Here is a 22,124-nt window from a genome sequence, read left to right as displayed (position 1 = left end):
TAAAGCTATATCCTTATTAATTTTCCCCAAATTCTCTGAAACTTCATATGACATGCTTGAATGTCAGGTGTTGGTTTTATGTGTAGGCAGAGAAGGCACTCTGCCCAACTTTTCTATAAGTCATCAGTAAGTCATCATTAAGTCACCAGTAAGTCTTGCAGCTGCATTGCAGTCTGGTGTAATGAGGCTACTGTCCGTGGCTGAATTCATGAAAGCGACAAAAGTAACCAAGAGTCGGATTTTTAGGGATTGGCATCGAAATCTGATATTTTCCTGTGATGATTTGTACCTGATGTATCTGACATTACAGCAAATTGATCCATTGGACAAAGACATACAAAGCACATTGCCAAAGTAGATACAGACTTGATGTTCACTGTGATGGAAAGCTGTTATCAGCTTTGTTTGACTGTGTGAATGTGTTAAGCTTTATATCCTTTAACCAAACTTGAAGCCCTTTCTGTTTGCTCTCTGTGTCCTGCAGCCACCTTTGACAGCGTAGTGTGTAGAGAGGGATTATTTACGGGCTCCACAGTGTGACAGTGTTTTCATTCCCCACAATACATGCCTTTACTGACTCTTAATCGCTCTCATCAAGGATTATTCCACTTTCCTCAGGAAGCCACGCTTGTCTTCAGACGTGTGTATTCTTGTTCCTTTAGCACCGTCAGTAGCCATTCAGCCTGAACATGTGTCCTCCTGTCTGTTTAAGTGTCTGCCTTTGTGTGTTCAGAGTCTGATCTGTGATCTAGGCAATAAGCTGTCGTAAATCATGCAGGAAAGTGGGTGTGGGTGTGTGTGTTTGTGTGGGTGTGGGTGTGTGTGTGTGTGAGTAAGGGGGCTTTGCTCTCGGCTATCTCTTTCCCTTTTTCTTTCTTACTATTTGCTTTTCCTGTTATTATTATTTCCACACGGATGTTTGGAGGCAGCCTGGAGTCAATTCAAGGAATGCTATTTAAAAAAAAAAAAAAGTAAAGACAAGAATTTTTACAGCAGCACAAATGGAAAATGTTTGCAAAGTTCGTAATATTGCTCCAGGGGAAAAAGACATTTAAAGAGTAGATTGTGATCTGCTATTTTTGTAATACTGTCGTCAGTGCTAAAATACACTGTCCCTTATATTGTAAAATAAAAGCCCTGATTTTCATTAAGTACATGTGTTAACCCTTCCTGATTGTCTGTAAAAGTGTGATAGAGATGATCAATACTAGTTATGTCCAGCTTATTAAGGTCATAAAGAAGAGAGATCCGCATAGTTTTAATTAATTAAGAAAGTAATTTATTTAATATAATCAAAACAAGCAAAGCATGATGTCGGAAATAAGTAGTCAGTGGTGAAGTGTGGCTATTGGTACTATTGTAGGTGCTTACCTAATACTACATGTGGCATGAAAGAAGGATAAATTAAACACAGGCACTGGTCTTCCTGGAGGGAGGGAGAGAGCCATCTTGGAACCAAATACATGTAGACTTGTAAACAGGTGAGGTCAGCCCCTCAATGAGATGGGAGGGGCCAAGGAGTCATGGAGAACTTGAAAGAGGGAAGCAGAGTCAGGCCAAACCCACAGATTACTTTTTGTATGGCCTAGGCCATGCTGCCAAAGTCAGTGGTGGCAGCAGCGGCAAGGGTATAGCATAGGAGGCATAGGAACTTGCTCCCATGGCTCGACGTGTGACCATGGCAACCACAAAAACCACAGCGAAGGAAATGCGTTCCCTAAATGATTCACCCCTTCAGCAAACAGACAGATAAATGAAGAGGGATGGTATTCGAGCAACATCAGCCTCAAAGTTTGATTGTCCTGTCTGAGACAATAAACGTTCATAACACTAAGAAGCAAAACTTGCTGCATTAATTGTTTCATATGACTAACCATGTCATCTGTTTTAAGCCACAAACTCTATTTTAGCTGCGTGATGAGATCATACTCGATGGCTAGCAGCAGCCTGTGGTGTAAAGGCGGGTAAGACCGGAGGTAGTTGGGAGCCGCCACGATTCAAACCATGGAACGTGGAATTTCCCCCTCACTGTCTGAAAGCAGCTTGACAGCTGAGATGTGACAGTTGTCAGGCTCTTAGTGGCACCTGTACATGAGAATGAAAGTACAACAAGAAAAGAAAAGCAGAAGATTGCTTGATGTTGTTTTGAGGTCACACACTCACACACACATAATACATTGTTCAGCAGCAGTTGGACTCATTGACTAGAGCTCCTAACTGTTTCCAGTCCTTCCACTTTCTCTCTCTGACTTCACTTTCCTTACTTTCCCTTCCTTGCTTTTATGCTTTCCTGGACCCTTTGCATTCTCTGCCTGTGGTACTTATTTTCAGGGATCACTAACCCCAGTGGGTCAGCGATTAGTCAAACAAAATCATCCCTCCCTCCTCCTCCTCTAATTCACCTCTGTAGTAATGGATTCTACTGTGTGACCCCTGTCCTCCATTTGTTTGTGTGTGTATGTGTCTGTCTAAACACCACTGGGTTTATGTTAACTTTTAGGAGACATATTGCCTTCCTGTCCTGCTAATTGACAGGCTGATTGACACCCTCACTCCCCAAACCCTCCCCCGACTGCACCTCATGATACCCTGCAACCCTCCTGGGAAGTGATGTCATCAGATCGGGAGCATTGTGAGGAGTGATGGGATTGATGTAGGGTCCTTCTCTGCATGTCAAATCACTGAGTATGTGTTAACCCTGTTATTAAAACTCTTTAGCTTCATCCACAGTCATGACTTCCAGCCTGTGTGGGCAAAGACTGGGCCCTGAAACAAATTCCTCTGCAGAGCGCAGTCCAACACTTCAAACACCAGCATCTATATCTGGGAGTCATTCTGTGTACTATTTTAGATCAAATTGGTATCCAAGCTACAAGTCAGTGAAATCTTAACATAAATAAATGTTTACTTTCTATCTCAAATCAAGAATAATTCAACCGTGAGCAGTTTCATAAACGCTTTAGCATTTACTGTTGGAGCCCAGCAGTGCCAGCTGTGTGTTTTCTGGGAAAATTCCTCTTACTCACTGGAAGCGATGCATTTTACATTTCTGGCAGCAGAAACAGTTGCTTGTTTGAAATAAACACACAGCACTGTACACAGTGTTTAGCATGAGCAGCGATAGCCAGTATGACTTGGGCCATATACAGGCAACATTAGCCCTCCATGTAGAGACACAGCCCCTTGATTCATTTAAATGGGACCACTCTATTGATACTGAATGGGTGTAGATGCAAATGCCTCTGGCAGAAAAAAAAAAAAAAAATTGAGCTGAATCAGCGTTAGTCACTCAAATCCGTTCAAGCGCACATTTTTTAACATGAAGACTGACTATTGTGATAATAACTTTCCAAAGAAGTAAAATCCTTCCTCTGTGTTTCGACATCTGATAAATAAATTCATGAAAGAATTACTCAATGTCTGTGGAGTGTCAGAGGAAGTACCTGCAGGAAAAACCCACACAGGCACGAGGAGAACATGCAACATGGACTTTCTGAATTATATTTGTCTTCTCCCCCCGCCGAGGCAGCCTATTCCACCTGGCTGTTTTTGGTCAAGAGGCTGCCCTAACAGGGATCGTTGCTTCAGGTACAGGTGAGAAGACAAATATAATTCGGAAAGTCCATGTTGCATGTTCTCTTCATGCCTGTGTGGGTTTCCTGCTTGGGCTTCCTGCTTCCTCCCACACTCCACAGACATGCAGGTTAGGTTAATTGGCAACAATAATTTAGCTGTAGGTGTGAATGAGTGTGAATGGTGGTTTGTCTCTATGTTAGCACATTGACAGACGGCAGTATGGCTAATGAATCGATAAATGAATGAATGCTTTTGGTCTGAATGCTCACTAAAAGCCTAAAAATATGGCACTTTTTCAAATGCAGCCTCCTCATTTATTTGCCACAACAGGAAATGACAACAGCAATGCACTGCACTGGTCAATCAAATGTATGCAAGTGAAAGTTACAGGTAGATAACTGTGTAACAAATTCTCCAGAGAACAAAGCGATTGCTGCAGTTTCTAGTCTTTTGATGTTCTCTCCGCATCGTCTCTCATGCTTCGTCTTGCTTCCTTCTTCTTTCAGTACACTCTGACTCTCTCCAACCTTCTCTCCGACAGAAGCCTCTATTGTTGCAGTCAGTGAGCAGTAGTAACACGAGGACCCAGGTGGGCCTTCTCTTTCTCCATTGTATCTTAATGCAGCGCCTCAGTTGCCCTCGCCTGCTGTTCATTCCCAATGCGGTCACGGGCCACTGGCAGCTACAGACCCCAGTCAGCCTCAGCCTCTTGTGGCCATTTTGGCTCATTGTCAGTGAAAGATTATTACATATGGCAGCCACACATGCGTTCTCCAATTCTCGTATGATAATTGAATTACGTTGTCCATGAGTTGACGCCGGTATAAGAGCACCGAACACATGAATCACGACCGTACAGTCATTGTTGGCCGTTGCAAAATATCTGCATATATTTCAACAACATTGTGCAGATAAAAGTGAAAAAGTGAGACCTTGGCAGCATCTTAAATTTATGTTTTAGCTCAGCATTAATTCTGTGGTACCTTTCATAATTGTAAACAGACATAATAATGCTGAACAGATTGTGTTTTCTCATTTTCTCTTGTGTCAGACCTGCTCCCAGGGAGGAAACACAATCTCTTGAGGACAGCAACCACACGATTGTCTGTTGTTTTCTTCCTCTCATCCTCCTTACCGATCCATTCCCTTCCAGACCCACAAGTGTCTTTGATTTGTTGTTGGACACCTTCCCTTTAATACACACACGCACACAACATCTCACACACATACAAATATTCACAAACACAGAGGAGGTACAGTGTAATGTGTGTTAGATGTCATTTCTGCAGTCCATCACTTATTTTACTTGAGCTAAGAAGAGTTTGCTACAAAACAAAATAATAGAGAAATGCCCTAAAATAATCTTAATCTAATTTTCTTTACCGTTTCAGGCATCCATTTCTTTCCATTCATTTCCCTTTGGTGTTAAAAAGAGTTAGCAGACTCTAGAAACCTGCTTTAGTTGTACAATATATCCCAGTGAATTTCAAGGCTGCATTTTGTCAATGTTACATCATTGCTGTGTGGTCAAGCATCTTAAGTACAGACTGATGACCGTTTACACTTTTCAAATCAATCAACACTCAAACTTCACTAATATACATAAATAATGCAAATTTTACCAAAGTAGATACAGACTTGATGTTCACTGTGATGGATCCACCAGAAACTGCAATAAAAAACTGCATGAACATTTTCTTTTAATGTTCATCATTAATTTGAAAGCGGTTGGCCCAAATGTAAAGCATAAGTGATGTATTTTATTTTATTTGTTTCATCAATTTATTTGCCAAGCAAAATATTCATTGATCAACAGAAAAGGTGTTTGTCCAGGAAAATCATTTTCATCTGTTGTTACTGACCAGATGTTAAAAAGGCATTCATTTTTATTTCAGGAGCTAAAAATTGAGCTAAGCTAAAAACACACTTCTTGATTTAATTGAAGTTGTTGAATTGTGTCATCAAATCCCCAATTTTTGTACTAGCTTATCATTGTTTCATAAGTCACCACAATTCAAAGATGTGTATTTTCAAAACATCACCAGGGAGCTGGGAAGACATTTTGGCTCAATATATCTTTAATAACACACACACACACACACACACACACACAGACATATGGCACAAGCTGAGGGGCATCCCCAATCAGGATACAACAGCTGCGACCTCATGCAGCTCATCTCCTCTTCACTCAACACCCGCAGCGACTCCTAGAAACGAAACCCTGAAATCTAAAATGTCATTGGGCTCCGCCCCTCGTCCCCTCACCCTCAAATTGCATCCTCTCCGAATCCCCTCCAACAAAGAGTGTTGAGTTTCACATCCTCTTAACCCCAAAATTCAACACAAACCCGTCATTCCAGCCCACAGCTTGTTGCCTAAAGATTTCCTCCATCATCAAAACATAAAACCAAAGCACAGACCCAACTACGGGGTTTGCTTATTCTGCAATAAACAGACGATGTGCTACAGTAGGAATGTCACACTCTTTCCAAGGTGTTTTTGGAAGGTATTTTAAGGAATACTCCCATGCTCGGAAGTCTGTGTAGTCATTCTCACATGTAGGCCTAGACTTTGATATTTCACAATGCCGGAAAAAAATAGATTTTCTAGTCCAGCTGCAGGGTTTGGATAGATCACACAGACTCCAGCATAAACTCACACATCACTAGCTTTGCCAAAAAGATGTTGCTATTGCATTGATTGATCAGTCATCAAAACAAAGACAGCTGACCAATCAATTAGTGTCTTTCTTTCTCTTTTCTTCCGTCGTCTTCGTTGATGTACTTTTTTTTATCTAGCAGTTTTCAGTGCTGTGCTGTGTGACACTCTTTGTGGAAAAAATCAAGAGTCATCTTTGCAGGAGAGAGTCAGGGTGGGGGTGTTGGCGGGTCCTGACATTTTGATCGATTATGAGTTTTAAAAGAATCCAGTTGTTTTGTCTTTGATGCCAAATTGAACTTCTCTCCGAGGATGATTAAGTGTGGAGTCGACTCTGAATGAATCATCCGTGTTTTGTGGGCTGAATATTCAACCTCCTCAACCTGAAAAACTTTCTCTTTCCTGTTAATGGTTTATTTGTCATCGGCCATCACCCGCAAAACCTTCGTCTCTGAGGTCAGGGGAGTGTGTCTGTAATTGTGCTGTTGTGTCTGTGTGTGCACATTAAAAAGCAAGTATATTGTATCCTGTTGCTGCCTTGCAGATATGTTGCCAATTTAGCTTTATATAATATTTTCTGGCTACATTTCTTATCTTCAGCTAATCCATACATTTTACATGCTATTCTCTAAGGAACCTTTTCCACTTGATTTGACAAAAAAAACTTGATTTGATTAATTAATTTGATTGCAACTCTGCGTAGGTGCAGAGTTTTAAAGTGCTTGTTAAACTTCCCTGTTCTTATTGGCACCACTAAGGTGTAAATGTATGTAACCATATGGATTTGAATCAGAGTGGTGCTAGAAACCAAGCGCTTCCCTGAATAAATAATGAGGTTGGAAAAAATGTAATTGGACAATGAATCTGTGTCCTGAATACATTGTTTAGGTTCTGTGGTCGGGCTCGCCTTTCTGTTTAGCTCTGGATTATAGATTGGGTCTCAGTCGGAAAAGCCTCTCCTTGTAATTAAATATTATAAAACATTACACAGAGGGCCCGTGGCGTTGGTGTGTAAAATAAAAGGCCTAAACAGCCATCCACTGTTTACACAAATAGCAACCGCACTCGGCTTTCCTTGCCTGGGATAGCTTACACAAACACACAGAAATAAATGGATACTAGGGAAAGATTTTCAGAAAACCTCACTGATGTCTCAGTGATTAGGTTTTTGTAGATGCGTCTTTCCTACCCAGTTCTCTCTTTACACGTTATAAGTCATTTACGCCATACTGCACAGGATACAGCCACTTTAATTTGCCTCTCAGACACAGCTTTCAATCTAACTGCACTTGGAGAAAAGTGATAGAAATTCAAATACAGAAAGCAATGAGGGGCGATTTGTGATTTTGACTGAGCTGGTTCGGTCGAGGCCGTTTGGACCTGCTTGAGCTGTAATTAGCCCGTGGGGATCTGGCTGCATTGTGGTGGATCGTCTGCTCTCCCTTGTCATTTACTTGTCTGTGTGTGGTTTGACGTTAGTGTGGATGTGTGTGTGTCCACCGTCTTCGGTGACGCACAACCAAGCTAACCTCTCGGCTGCCTGGACACACTCCAGCCCTCGCTCTTTATCCTCTGTGTGCGTTTTCTCATGCCCTAGCTGCATTCTCGTATTCAGCTTCATTACATTCAGAATGTTGGAAGCCCAATCAATCCGCGATCCCTTACATCATTCGAGTACTTCTCACATTGGTAGGTTTTTTTTTTTTTACAGAGAGATTCTCCTCTGACAGATTTAATGCCAGACATGATTTTCACCTAAAGAGAAGAAGCCTTCACCAAAAGGAAAAATATCTGAAGATGTAGCAGTTTGTGGTTTGATGAAGGGGGTGCTAAGCCATCTGCAGGCACACCACAACATGAACTCATTATTACTGATATCCACATTTTAGTAGGAAATTACATATTCCCAGGATAAAATCTGCTTAAACCTGTATTAAGCTGTAAATGGTATGTTACCATATCTCTGTGGAATTGGCAGTATGCAGACCACTGTGTGTGTGTGTGTGTGTGTGTGTGTGTGTGTGTGTGTGTGTGTGTGTGTGTGTGTGTGTGTGTGTCAGTGTGTGTTTGTGTGTGTTTGTGTGTGTGTCCATGTCTGGAAAGCTCATTTAAATCTGTACAGACAGGGGTAGAGTCAGAGATCTGACCTTGGCCTTTCAGTCACTTAACACTCCTCAGAGAGCGGGAACCTAATGTCCCTGAACTCACACCGTGCTTACACACCCTTGGCATTACTAAAGTTGTATGTGTGTGTTTTGTGTGTTGGGCCCACATGGGTGCTCATGCATTTGTGTGTGCATGCCTATACTATTGTCACCTTGTTTTCAGGTGCATCTTTAAAGCATTTTATTGCAGGTTTGCAGTTTGTGGAGTAATTAGTGTAATTCACACATTGTGACGTCCCCTGTAAACTCCCTGACTCATGTCAACAAAGGCAGCAGGAAATGTACGGGTGATAATGAAGCGTTAAGCCACAAGACGCTCTATTTTACTGTCAGGCACAATTTGAAGTGAAGCATTGTGCTGCTGCTGTTGTTTTCAGAAAGAGGGAGCAAAAGTTTATTATAGAATCAAAGTAGAAAATGTACTGTTTGTTAAATCAACACGAAGCCATGAAACATCAGTCGCTGTGTTGTTATTTAAAACAGAGCTCTTTCAGAGTAGAAAGGCTGATGCTTAGCGAGTGTTTTTCTCATTATTTTTCTGCGAATCAGATCTAAAGACTGCACCTATCCATTTTATAATTATGTTTTGAAGTATTTCCAAAGAATTCACAGTCTTGTCAGTTCCAAATGGAGCGCCTCTGTTTGTTATTACACGAGCAGCGGTGTCTGAAGCACGAGGATGCACTTTCATTCGGCCAGTAGCTACAGTATGGTTCTTTTGTGCTCGGTCGTGTGGGTCTGTGTCTGTGTGTGTCCCTGTGTAGTGGCACCATGCACTCCCCTATATATTGTGGTTGTGCCTGGTCTTACAGTCCTCATATGGCACAACTTAAAGCACATGACACAGTGATCTCACACTGAGCAAATAGCCTGCTAGTCAGCATGTGGTTTGTGTGCGTGCGTGCGTGCGTGCGTGTGTGTGTGTGTGTGTGTGTGTGTGTGTGTGTGTATTCAGAATGAGAGAGGTGAGAGATCGAGGCAGAACAAGAAAGAGGGAGTGAGATAAATGGATTAAAAAAAGAACAGCATGAGCACCGAATAACGTAACCTGGGAAGTAACATCAGAAAATGTGTGAAATCAAGAGTCACTGAAGGAGGTAAAAGTTGTATAGTTGTGCAAACGTGATCATCAACCGATTCTCTCTCCCTCTTTGTCCATATGTTTCAAATTATGGCTCATGATGACATCTCTGTGCCATAAACAGGAATAAAGTCAAACAGCCAAACATTAATTCTTAACGCGGTTTACATCTGTACTGTGAACTGGGGTGTGTGTGTGTGTGTGTGTGTCGGTGTGTGGGTGTTTGGATTTTAGATCTCTGCCTTTTACTTGAGTGTGATTTATCTTTAGCCAAGCAAAGGGAGACCTCTTGTTATAGTACCCACAACGAGAAACGGCTATTCTCTCCACAGAAGTGCAACCAGATGGTTCTGTGTGATATACAAAGAGAGGCTGACATCTAGTGGTGCTTCTGTGTATTGCAGCATATTTGCGTATCTGGTCTTTTTTAACTCTCCTAAACTAAAAATGTAGCCGAGGGATCTGCTAATATTGTTCAGCCAAATTAAAACTAACTTATTACTCACTAAATATTCCACCTCTCTTTTCTCCTTTCTGTGCTTCTGTACGTCACAGGGAGGAATTTGAGGAAGAGGGATTCTGCCAACCGTACAGAGGCATAGCCTGCGCCCGCTTCATCGGTAACCGCAGCATCTTCGTTGATTCTTTGCAGATGCAGGGCGAGATCGAGACCCAGATTACAGGTGAGAAAGAGGAAATGTTTTTTCACTGGGTTTCACACACCTCACTGCAATTTGTCCTTCCGCTTGAGAGTCTCGAGATCGGTCCAAATCTGTTCCTGCATGTGAAGTGAGATGGCATTCATTCATAACATACATCCTCTTCTGTGGCACATTGGCATTTCTTTCAGACTTTTCTCTGGACAGATTGTGTATCATTTTGTTTTTTCTGACGCGTCAGACTTTGATGATGATCCAGCCACACTGAATGTTGCCAGATCAACAAAGCCTTACATTATTTTTTAAGGACAAAAACTAGTCGTTCCCTCTCAGGAGTTTTGTGTCTGACAGGAAAAATTGACAGCCTGCTTTCATCCAGTGAGTTCAGTAGGATTTAGCAGTTCTTTCCTCACTTGAAATCTCTGCTCACATATGTCTTCAGCAGCCAGGGCCGATAGATCACCTTTTGTAAATCTTCATCCCTTAAATCAGTGACAACCCTCCGCGAATAAAGACCATTAAGAAGGTAAACCTTAATTAAAATGCAGTAGGAAGAAAGCAGAACATCATTTATGGAGTTCAAAGGAAGTTCAGCAGGGTCACCACTGTATGGAGCGCACATGGCCCACAAACTGTTTCATACTGTTCTACTTGTCCGTGTCTCTGCGTCTGCATTTTTGTTTTGTGTGTTTGCATGTGCATGTCCTCAGAGGTCAGATTAATGTGCGTGTTATTGATTACATCCGTGCAGCCGTCAGCTTTTCCCCCGAACAGTTCGGGGACAAAGGGGCCATGAACTCAGACTGTAATGTGAAACATCAAGGAGAAGTGATAATTAAGATTTATGATGCCACAGAGCTGTAATAAGCCTACTGTGGAACTGTAAATCATTCATTTCATATCCAGATATTCCACATTTGGTAGCCATTCACCGTCTAAAATTTAATGTCACCTTTACTGATCTCTATTATTATAAAGATGCAGTGTAGGAGCATTTGGATAAGAGCCAACTTTACGTTTTAATTGTTTATCTTCTCCTCCAGCCGCCACAGATCTGCCTTACTCACAGTGACCACCAGAAAAGCATATGTTTGCAATAAACATGCAGTGTGACCATTAATCAAACATTTGAAGCTTCAGCTTCGATTGTCAGTTTCCCTCTTTTATCCCACATGAAGAAACAATAAGTTAAAGGAATATCTGAAATAATTCATTTTTATTCAGTATTTGTCTTTTAAAAACCTTAATATTCATCCAGATGCTAAATTTATTGATGAATTTTTGAGGCCAAACTGTATTGATGAAAGAATCTTCATGGGCCTTTATCTGTTCTAATCCCTCCTCTGCGTGCCTCGTTCTCAGCGGCCTTCACCATGATTGGGACGTCCAACCATCTGTCCGACCGTTGCTCCCAGTTTGCCATCCCTTCCCTCTGCCACTTTGCCTTCCCGACATGCGACCGCAGCTCGGGAACCGACAAACCCCGGGACCTGTGTAAGGACGAGTGTGAGATCCTGGAGAACGACTTGTGTAAAACGGAGTACATCATTGCCCGGTCAAACCCTTTAATCCTGAAGAGACTGAAGCTGCCCAACTGTGACGACCTCGCCGCCCCCGACAGTCCTGAGGCCGCGAACTGTCTGAGGATAGGAATCCCCATGGCCGAGCCCATTAACAAGAGTAAGACCAGTTCACCTGCTGATTTAATGACTTCCTTTATTACTACTGCTAATGCTGCTCATTATTATATATATATCAGAATTAACTTTATGGGCCACCTATGGTTAAACATAGTGCAGAAATTAACTATTTTATTCTCATCGTCAATCACTCTGCCCTTTGTTTTCTCAGATAAGTTATTTGATCATTTAGTTCAAAGAAATTTCATTTACACAACATCTTTGACAAAGAATTTGATGAACTCCAACCAGAAAACTTTTGGCATTTTTGCTTGAAAAATGATTACTATCACTATTTTTTTTCTTTTTTAATAAACTAATAAATCAATCAGGTAATCCTCACAACTCTAGTCAAACTCAGAAGAAATCTCTCCTCTCTTGCTCTCAAAGTTCTCATTATGCTACAATATGCTATTTATATTTGTAGACATCAAATTTAACTGCAAAATATCAGTTATTTTAATGCAAAAATTTACAGTATCCCTCTCATGATACTCGAGGTTTCGCATTATTTTCCTCTGAATATTATATGATATTCCTGCAAAGTGGCCATTGAACAAATGTGTAGACTTTCTGTCTGTCCACCAGCAGCTCACCAAAGACATCTGTCAATGCTGCTACACATGAGCGCTAAATACACATGGGTATCTTGAGTTCAGTCATAAGCCGCATCCACCACCACCAGTCAGCCAAAAAGAAAGAACCCAACACACAATCAAGTAACACACAACCTCGCCCTTGCTTCCCAGATCACAAGTGTTACAACAACAGCGGGTCAGACTACCGCGGGACAGTCAGTAAGACAAAGTCGGGGCGTCAGTGTCAGCCGTGGAACTCACAGTATCCTCACACCCACCCCTACCTGGCCGTCCGCTATCCAGAGCTGAACGGGGGACACTCGTACTGCCGCAACCCAGGGAACAAACTTGAGGCCCCGTGGTGCTTCACGCTGGATGAGGGGGTCCCACTGGAGCTCTGTGACATACCCATCTGTGGTGAGAGACCAGAATATGTTTAAGTCTGTACTGTTTTTGCAATTCATACTCATGCAAATAATCTGTAGATCTCATATTAATCCTCTCTCTCCATCCATCCCCATAGACCATAAAGACAAGTCTGGCGGCAGCAACATGGAGATCTTGTACATCCTGGTTCCCAGTGTGGCTATCCCATTAGCCATTGCCTTGCTGTTCTTCTTCATTTGTGTGTGCCGCAACAACCAGAAGTCCTCCAGGCCTCCTGCCCCCCGCCAGCCCAAACCTGTCCGAGGACAAAACGTTGAGATGTCCATGCTCGCAACTGCATACAAGCCGAAGGTAGAGAGCGGCACGGTCGCAGCAAATGACACTTTGTGTGGAGAGAAAGTAAATATTGAAGGTTCTTTGTGTCTCTTACTGAGCCTATGAATGGATTGGACAAAATGATAAAAAAAAAAAACACATTAATGAACTTTGTGAGGATTTATTGCAGGACTGTAGAATTAGACTGCATTAGTTTTATCTAGATGTAACTAATAAACTAGCAGCTGAGTGTATGCTCGCACAGCATTTTGGACTCTTCTTGTGCTTTCTCAAAATGCACAGCACTGTTCTGCTGTCTTGGTATTGTTTAGTCATAAGAGCAGACTGAGGAAGGAGTCAAAACACTGGCACAGCCCTCTGTGTGTCAACTGAGATACGTCGCAGCATGCTGGGGTTACTGGGTTGAGTGTGTGTGTGTGTGTGTGTGTGTGTGGAAATGACCTGTCCCAGCCAGAACTTTAGATCTCTATCATCAGAGCTCAGCAGGTCCAGGAGTGTTCAACTGCAGCTCTCCTCTCTGTTTATTTCTCTCCAACTGTCTCCTTTTTTTTTTTTCTCTCCCTCCATCTCTTTACCTCAGGAACTCCTTTTCATCCTTCAATCTCTCCTACTTCCCCTCCCTCTCTCACAGAATCTCTTTGTAATGTAGATTAGCCACCACATCGCTCACATTAGGATCTGTATCATATTTCTTTCAAGGTTGCACACTCAGTCATATCATGTCTGTTTATCTTTTTCCACATAATTTTGGTGGTGGTGGGTGGTGTGGTTCTGTAGACAGTGTGTCTGCTTGTGCAAAACCAGAGCCGATGCTCAAGGTAATGTGCATGACATTACCATCAACAGTTGTAGAGAGAACTGCGAAATGTCACAGAAGCGTCAGAAGCCATTAATATCTCTGGTTTATTTTGTTTTTTTGGAATGGAAAAAATGTTTCACTGACCTAAAAAGGGAATCTTTCCCTCGCTGTGTTTAGATGGCGACCTTGCATCTGCACAGAGTCAAGTTTTACGCTACATCAAAGAAAGTTTTGCAGTTGTGGAATTATACAGTTGATTTCAAACAGTCTTTCTGAACAACAAGGTCTTGTGATATGGTTCACACATGTCAGACCTCATAACCAGCCATTGTAAGACTTAAAAAGCAAAAAACAAAGCTTTTACAGAAGTGCAGCTATCTGCTGTTTTTCCTAACTACTGTAACCTACAAGACAGTTTCCATTTCTACCTTTTAAAAACTTTTCGATGAGTGGTAAATCCTCATATTCTACATTAATTTATATATATATTATTGCCATGGTGAGTCTCCTTCTTCTCAACCCTTTTTCTCTACACCTTTGTGTTGGGTTAGGGTTAGGCTGCTACCCAGCAGGCTTTGCTGCAGGGTCACCCAGGGGTCACTTGCCTGTGACAATCCATTTAGACACACATAAACATACGCACACGCACGCACACTCAAACCTGTGGCGGTGTGAGGAGGATCTGAGGGTTTGGGTGTGGGGAGGAAAGAAGGGGTGAAACAAACCCATAACTAAAAACATCTGTGTTTCTCATAACATCAGCAGGCCCCACACTCCTCTGATACACACAATCTGACACACATCAGAAACACACACACCACCCCCCACAGAGCTCATAGAGGCCGTGTGTGTGTGTGTGTGTGTGTGTGTGTGTGTGTGTGTGTGTGTGTGTGTCCTGCTCACCGAGGAATTTCATTATTCATCTCTGAGTTCCTGGAATCTGAAAATCTCTGCCAACCTCTCCTCACCTTTTATCTTCTCCCAAGTACAGCTACACACACACACGCACACACACGAACACACACACATTCCCACTCCCACTGTTTCTGAGATCACCTGGATAGCTCTTAGATATGAGTTTAGCTGGAGTCACCAAGGATACACAACAAAACCAAAAGGGACAAAGGACTCCCGCACACACTCATAAACAAACATGCACACAGTCATGTCTCTGATTATGTCTCTTGTACTTGTGCAGTTCTTTAAACAAATAACAATTCATGTTTTAAGTATCTACTCTAGTTTTGGATCTGTGGCACTGCGGTAGTTAGAAATGGCTCAGCAAAAAATTACAATAATGTAACCCGAAAATTGTCTTTGGTCTAACTTGTCAGCAAGTCCCATGTAAACAACAAAACAACAATGTGACAGCCCGTCTCTCAATAGTTTCCAACTTCCCTACTTCCCATAGGAAACCCATTTGTTCCTATGTAAATCTGTAAAAACAGGTTACAAAATATATTGTTTGATTTTTTTTTTTTTTTTAAAGTGCTCTACGACAACTGGACACTTTAGTTTTCAGCAAACATCACTCAAACAGGAGAGGTAGTGTTTTCAGCTGCAGGTTAATACATGTTTGGTGAACTATTTATAACAGCAGAACTAGTGGGATTCACTGAAAATAAACTACAGGACTCACAGTCATCGTAATGAATGAGCTCAGTGCAACAGTGCTGTGTTTTTTTATAGTTTCTCGACAACAGTGGAGTGTTGTTGACATTAAGTAAAATACAGAATATCAACAGATTTACCCTTTAATCTCGGGGCACACAAATCGTCATTGTTTACATGATGTTTCTATGAAATGGTAACCCACTGAAACGCTATTGTCTCTCGTTCCCTTCCCCTCTCTCTCTCATCGTTTTTATTAAGAGCTAGTTTTTATTAACTCCAGCTCAATTATGAAGGTTTCTTGCTGTGTTAAAACCCCACAGTTCATTTCACCCTTGTTGGATTTAACTGTACAAATAAACCTCCAGTCTGAGTCCTTCTCAGTGTGGGCATGGAAGACTAAGAAGGCAATGCCATCCCTCACAAAGAAAGCTAAAGCTCTTTCTGTTATTTCTGCAGCTGATTCTACAGTTTTACTGGAAAGAGAATTAAATGCTTAGTCTTCCTAAACGCTGCTAACCTGTCAGATAAATAACATTTTTAAGCTGCCAGATTTCATGATTTTCCCACATTGCTTTCCAAAGGCTCAAAGGGAGTCATTATGAGCTGATGTAATGGATTGAGTCTGATTATGACAATTATCAACTCTCAGGGCTATACTTTTTTTTTTTTACACACACATGCACTGACATTAAAACACAAGCTCAGACACTATTTAGTGTTATATCAGGCACTTTGCCTGCATTGAATTAGAAGCAGCAATGTAAACGTCATGTCAACATTTCACTTTTCCATACGAGGATAATGGTGAGGAGAAAGTGCTGCTCTAACAAAGTAAATAATGATCTAATTTTTCTGTCACATCTCTTCTACCCACTGATCTCATTCCTCCTCCCTTTTCCTTCCCCTCTTCTCTTTCTCTCCCCGCAGAGCAAGGCCAAAGAGCTGCCTTTGTCCGCTGTGCGTTTCATGGAGGAGCTTGGAGAGTGCACTTTAGGGAAGATCTACAAGGGTCACCTGTATCTACCTGGCATGGATCAGGCACAGCTTGTGGCCATAAAGACCCTGAAGGATCTCTCCAGTGCCCAGCATTGGGGCGACTTCCAGCAGGTACAGAATGGATCACTGCCACCAAAGCTTTAAGTTTACTTCTCCCAGTTTTGCATAATTTAAAGAAATACTTGTATGCAACAAGGATTATATCAAAAAAGATTAAAAGAAAAACAACAATCCATATAATCTATACAACAGCTCTGAGTCATTTTAAAAGACATGCTAACGGGCAGTTGTGTGTGGACTTGTAAAATGAAATGTGATACTAAAATACTGCTGTTTGAAACTACAAGGGACTTCTTTCCCAGTGGAAAGATTGCTCTTCCCACATGACTTGAAGCATGACTTGTTATATTTCCACAGAAGGTAAATGTGGTGGGCGATGAGAGACTGCATATGGTTAAAAATCACTGAACAGCAGATGAATTCGCTTGAAATAGTTCCAAAAATATACTGTAACTACCGGCAGGTTGTCCAGATAAATTTAGACGTTAAGGAGGACTGAAACAGATGACTTGTGTAAAACATAATCCTCACTTTCCACTGGCGACACAGACCTAAACTGCCGGCATTTAAAGCGACACTACACCCAAAATCGGGCTTTCTCAGTATGACACTCTCACCACAGTAGTGTTGAAATGTGGCTGTAAAAAGTAGAGTGAGCTGCAATAGATCCGCTATGAAGCAAATAAAAATACAAACCTTTCACAGCCATCTTTCAAGGCCACAATACTTCATACTCCAAAAAATAAAATCAAATGGAGCATCACTTCAAGTTTTTGAGCCTTTTTTTCCTGACTAATCTTTGTTTGGGCCGCAAAAATCACCATTAACTAATGTGGTTTCCAACACAGGAGGCGGCAGTGCTGACAGAGCTGCAGCACCCGAACGTGGTGTGCCTGCTGGGTGTGGTGACCCAGGAGCAGCCCGTCTGCATGCTGTTTGAGTTTCTTCCTCAAGGTGACCTCCATGAGTTCCTCATCATGCGTTCGCCACACTCTGACGTCGGCTGCAGCAGCGATGAGGACGGCACAGTGAAATCCAGCCTGGATCACGGAGACTTCCTGCATATGGCCATACAGGTGGGATTAGAAAGCAGTTTAGTTGATGAGTGGATCTTCTCCTATTTGACCGTTCAACAAGAACGCACCCTTTCACTGCGTATCTAATAAATGCTTCAGTTACAGTTTTTTTCTAACTAATCTAATCTAATCTAATCTAGGTGGCTTCTGGGATGGAGTACTTGGCCAGTCACTTCTACATCCATAAAGACCTCGCTGCTCGCAACATTTTAGTGGGCGAACAGCTTCACGTTAAGATTTCTGACTTGGGTCTGTCCAGAGAGATCTACTCCTCAGACTACTACTGCATCCAGCCCAAAACCCTGCTGCCCATCCGCTGGATGTCCCCCGAGGCCATCTCCTACGGCAAGTTCACTACAGACTCAGACATCTGGTCGTTCGGAGTTGTGCTGTGGGAGATCTTCAGTTACGGCCTGCAGCCATATTACGGCTTCTCCAACCAGGAAGTGATGGAGATGGTGAGGAAGAGGCAGCTGCTGCCGTGCCCGGAGGACTGCCCGCCAAGGTGTGTTCATGTTAATATTACGGGTCAACATAAACTGTTCAGTGAATCATGAGACAGTAAGAGAGAACATACTGTACGTGGTTTAATGAAACTTCTTAGTGTCCTGACTTTGTGTTACAAAGCCAGTGAACTTAAACTGTATCGTCACGTTATTTCAAAAGTTCAGGCAAGTTTAGGAGCACGGCTGTTCCTGTATTTGTCATACTATAGTTCTTTTTATCATCAAGTGCACCTGAACGCTTCCTGGGTTCATTGCCAGTGTTACACAGTGAGCACGAGGTCTCCTCTTTTGGCTTCACATTAAATAGCTGGCTGATAAGATGTAGGATACGCTTGTAACAGAATTAACAAATTGCCTAAGTGGATTGAAAATTGAAATGTGGCCCAGACAGAAAAAATATTACAACTTCAAGTTGCAGTTGCTTGATGCAATATGAGGGGTAAATAGAGTTCCACAGAGTTCATCATTTTTCTTCTCTGTTTTGAGTTGGACATTTTTATGTCATGAGCAAAACCACAAATATACATTTAGCTGTGCTGGGGGTGTCAGTGACGAAAAACTGAGAAAAGAAAAGAGCAGAACTACTCTACACAGTTACCGACAGTGATTTTTTGGAATGGTTCTTTGAGGAAGAAACATGGAGGGAGAGAGAGGGTTAAGATAGAATCAAACCAGGGATGCTGCAGTTATATGACATACGTCTCAACCACTGGACCGCCGGATGCCCAACATTCAGAGATTTGGATCAGACTTTAGATCAGTGTATTGCAATCTTATCTATTTTCTCAGTTAAACACATACTTGTTCTCAGTATAAGTAAAGTTTTATAGAATTCGACTGAATATGTCACATAACCAAGTATTCATTCACAGTATCCCAAAAATATGATTTCAGTTTTTATTGAGAGATTTAGGTATTAAAATGTGTTTATTGAATTCATCTAAATTAAAGTAAATGATGCTACAGTGGCCAGACGTGATAACAAATCTAAATCTTTTATCCCGCAGGTTCTATGGTTTGATGACTGAGTGTTGGCAGGAGGGACCAGGACGTAGACCGAGGTTCAAAGACATCCACGCCCGCCTGCGAGCCTGGGAGGGGCTGTCATCGCACGCCAGTTCCAGCACACCCTCTGGGGGCGGAGGCAACGCCACCACCCAGACTACCTCACTCAGTGCCAGCCCTGTCAGCAACCTGAGCAACCCCCGTTACGCTGCTGCCGCCGCTGCAGCAGGGTACCTCTACCCAGCCCAGGCTATTCCCACGCCAGGCCAGATGGCTCAGATTCCTGCCTGGACGCCCATGGCTGTGCCCCAAACCCATCAGCGCTTTATCCCCGTCAACGGATACCCCATTCCACCAGGATATGCAGCTTTCCCTGCCCACTACCCTCCCCCGGCTCCGCCCACTAGGGTAATCCAGCACCACCTGCCACCCCCTAAAAGCCGCTCACCCAGCAGCGCTAGCGGCTCCACCAGCACGGGTCACGTCAGCGGCGTACCCTCCACCACAGGCTCCAACCATGACGCCAACGCACCGCTGCTTTCCCACTGCATCATGCCGGGGAGCGGCGGAGGGCCAGCTCAGATGTATGGACAAGTTTCCCAGAAGGGACAGCTGGACCACGCATCACAAACAGCAGCGCTGCTCGCTGCTGATTCTGACGTACTGATGTACAACGACTCGGTCATCACCGCAGACCTGTAGATAGATAGACGGATACTCACACTCTTTCCTCTTGGGACCCAAATATGAGACGATTTGCCTCTCACCCAGGGACCTGGTCTAATAATTCTACTCTGGTCATACAGAGACCGAACAGAAACAGGCAGCACACCTGGATGTGCAAGAAACACTGTCGCAGCTACACAAGTATATACACAGCTGTTTGACTTTTTACTGCCTTATTGTTTAAAGCAAGTGTACTTACTACCATGGTTTCAAAATGTTATTATTTTAACCTCTGTGTAAATACGGTACATACGTCCTGAATGAATGAAATACAAAGATATATATTCAAAAGAACATTTTATTATGGAGAAACACTTTAAAGTGGAAAAAGTAGGAAGTCCATCCTGTGTCCTTACTATGTATTACATTCTGACAAAAAAGTTCCTGCGTCAACAACTCAAAGGACAGTTTCATGCAGACACTGATATCCATATCATGACCTTTAGGTGCCTTGCAGCAGTGGTGTGACCCGCTTGTTTCTGGACATTGAAACGCATTTGCTTGTACGGTAAAAGAAACTGCATTTAGCAAGCGACAGCCAAGTGAGCAAGAACAGGAACAGCAGCCTGAACAAACAGCACTGACCTGCCCAAACACAACAGGTACACGGGGCGTGCAGGTGATGTACGCTGCCCTGAGGCTGGACCCTGAAGCTCAACTTTTTAGATTGTTACATGAGAGCTCTCCATCGAAGCAGCTGGAATTAAAATACTCGTTCTCACACAAAATCCTTTCAGAAATGACACCTGAATGTTTTTTGTGCAACCTCAACATGACCGTCTGAGACTTTTGCAACATGGACGCAGGCCTCTTTGCCTTTTTTTTTTGAAACCTCAGTATACTGCAGGCTGTCCAGGCTGAGAAACAAGGAAGGAGTTTTTTTTGCTTTGTTTTTGTTTTTCTATTTTTTGATCGAATATTAAACTCCGCATCAGCCTTTCACTCTCCCTTCACTTCCCTGTCTTCCCTACTTGAGCATCTCAGTTTTCTCTGTGCTCCCTTCATCATTTTGTCTTCTACCTGACTGTCACTAACTTCTACCCTAACCCGGCAGATCTAACTTCAAAGCTTGCTGCAGAGAACAAATTACACATCTGCAAATGAAATCACACAGCACTCACATCATCCTCACACCTAACAGCTTAACTGGACCGCTCTCAGGGCAAACACTTCATTCACCGCTTGAGGGCTGAACAGAACATTTTTATTGTAGATTGGATATGATATTTTAATTTTTATGGCAGAGTTTTTTTTTTCTGTTTTTTTTTTTTTTTTTCTTTTGTGTTTAAATTTTGAAGGAAATGCGAGATTTCATTCACAGGGCTCGTCTTCATATCTCTGTCCTTTGTCTTTCCTGTTTTACGGCATCTGCATTGTGCAAAAAACTAATTATATGAGCTGGGGACAGGTTGCAGTCCAGTGTGCAGAGAGATTTATGTATGTTGCTTTTATCTGGTTTTGTATCAGTAAATGGAGACGTTTTTATAACACTAGCACCAACTGTTCTAACTTGAAGGTGATCCCAACAAGAGCAAAGTTAACTTTTAACAAGTTAAAAAAAAATTTAAAAAAAAGGATAAATCAAATTAGCCTATTCTGTTTGAGTCTCAACTAACTACAGCTGTATTTATATTTTAACATATCCAGTGTCCAGTAGCATGTAATCACGTATGGTTTGGATGCATTTACTCTGATAATCCTCTTGTGATATGAAGAAGCGTTTGTGATTTGGAAAAAGTCTCAGTCCTGGAATCACACAAGTGATGTTGCATCTGTCTTGCTGATATTTCATGATGATGCTAAATATGGAGCTTTTATTGTTGAGAAAAGTCATAGAAGAAGCTGCAGTAACAGAAGAGTCTGTGATTATTGTTATGAAATCCCCCTCAGCTCCTGTGTATTAGAAGACAATCATTGGTTATGGTCTTTCACAAATTTCTAAGAGTATGTGTTGCACTCGGCTGTTGTTTACAGACTGTTGTTTTACCAATCAGCTATATTTGTTACTCAAGCACACACTTCACTGTGGGTGTGCTCAGCATAAAGTTAAAGAAAAACAGTGCATTGTTGAATGGCCAAGTTTTCAGTTGACGTCTGTTGAATGTAGATATTTAGTTCATCTAGTCTTAAAGTCACGGCTACTAAAACAGCAGCTGCTCAAATTAAACGTCAAAATAAATCAGATTTACATCAGTCAGACTGAGCTCTAGTTTTCCCCGA

At 42.2% G+C, this 22,124-nt stretch overlaps 1 protein-coding gene across 2 annotated transcripts in view; it reads left to right on the top strand.

Annotated features, from left to right (window-relative positions):
• ror1 (receptor tyrosine kinase-like orphan receptor 1) overlaps positions 1–21,955 on the top strand; it is a 126,584-nt gene extending 104,629 nt beyond the window's left edge. For both annotated transcript variants that reach the window (XM_056379194.1, XM_056379193.1), the window contains 8 exons: positions 10,039–10,166; positions 11,505–11,822; positions 12,571–12,816; positions 12,923–13,137; positions 16,463–16,642; positions 17,440–17,667; positions 17,808–18,172; positions 19,181–21,955. In XM_056379194.1, the coding sequence (XP_056235169.1) occupies positions 10,039–10,166; positions 11,505–11,822; positions 12,571–12,816; positions 12,923–13,137; positions 16,463–16,642; positions 17,440–17,667; positions 17,808–18,172; positions 19,181–19,880 (2,380 nt within the window). In that variant the 3' untranslated portion in view covers positions 19,881–21,955. The remainder of the gene's footprint in view (positions 1–10,038; positions 10,167–11,504; positions 11,823–12,570; positions 12,817–12,922; positions 13,138–16,462; positions 16,643–17,439; positions 17,668–17,807; positions 18,173–19,180) is intronic.
• Positions 21,956–22,124: the final 169 nt, after the last annotated feature.

Source organism: Seriola aureovittata, chromosome 6, assembly GCF_021018895.1.
Source record: "Seriola aureovittata isolate HTS-2021-v1 ecotype China chromosome 6, ASM2101889v1, whole genome shotgun sequence".
Classification (NCBI taxonomy): Eukaryota; Metazoa; Chordata; class Actinopteri; order Carangiformes; family Carangidae; genus Seriola; species Seriola aureovittata.
The sequence above is the reverse complement of the archived record's forward strand: the minus strand, read 5'-3'. Positions and strand labels throughout refer to the sequence as shown.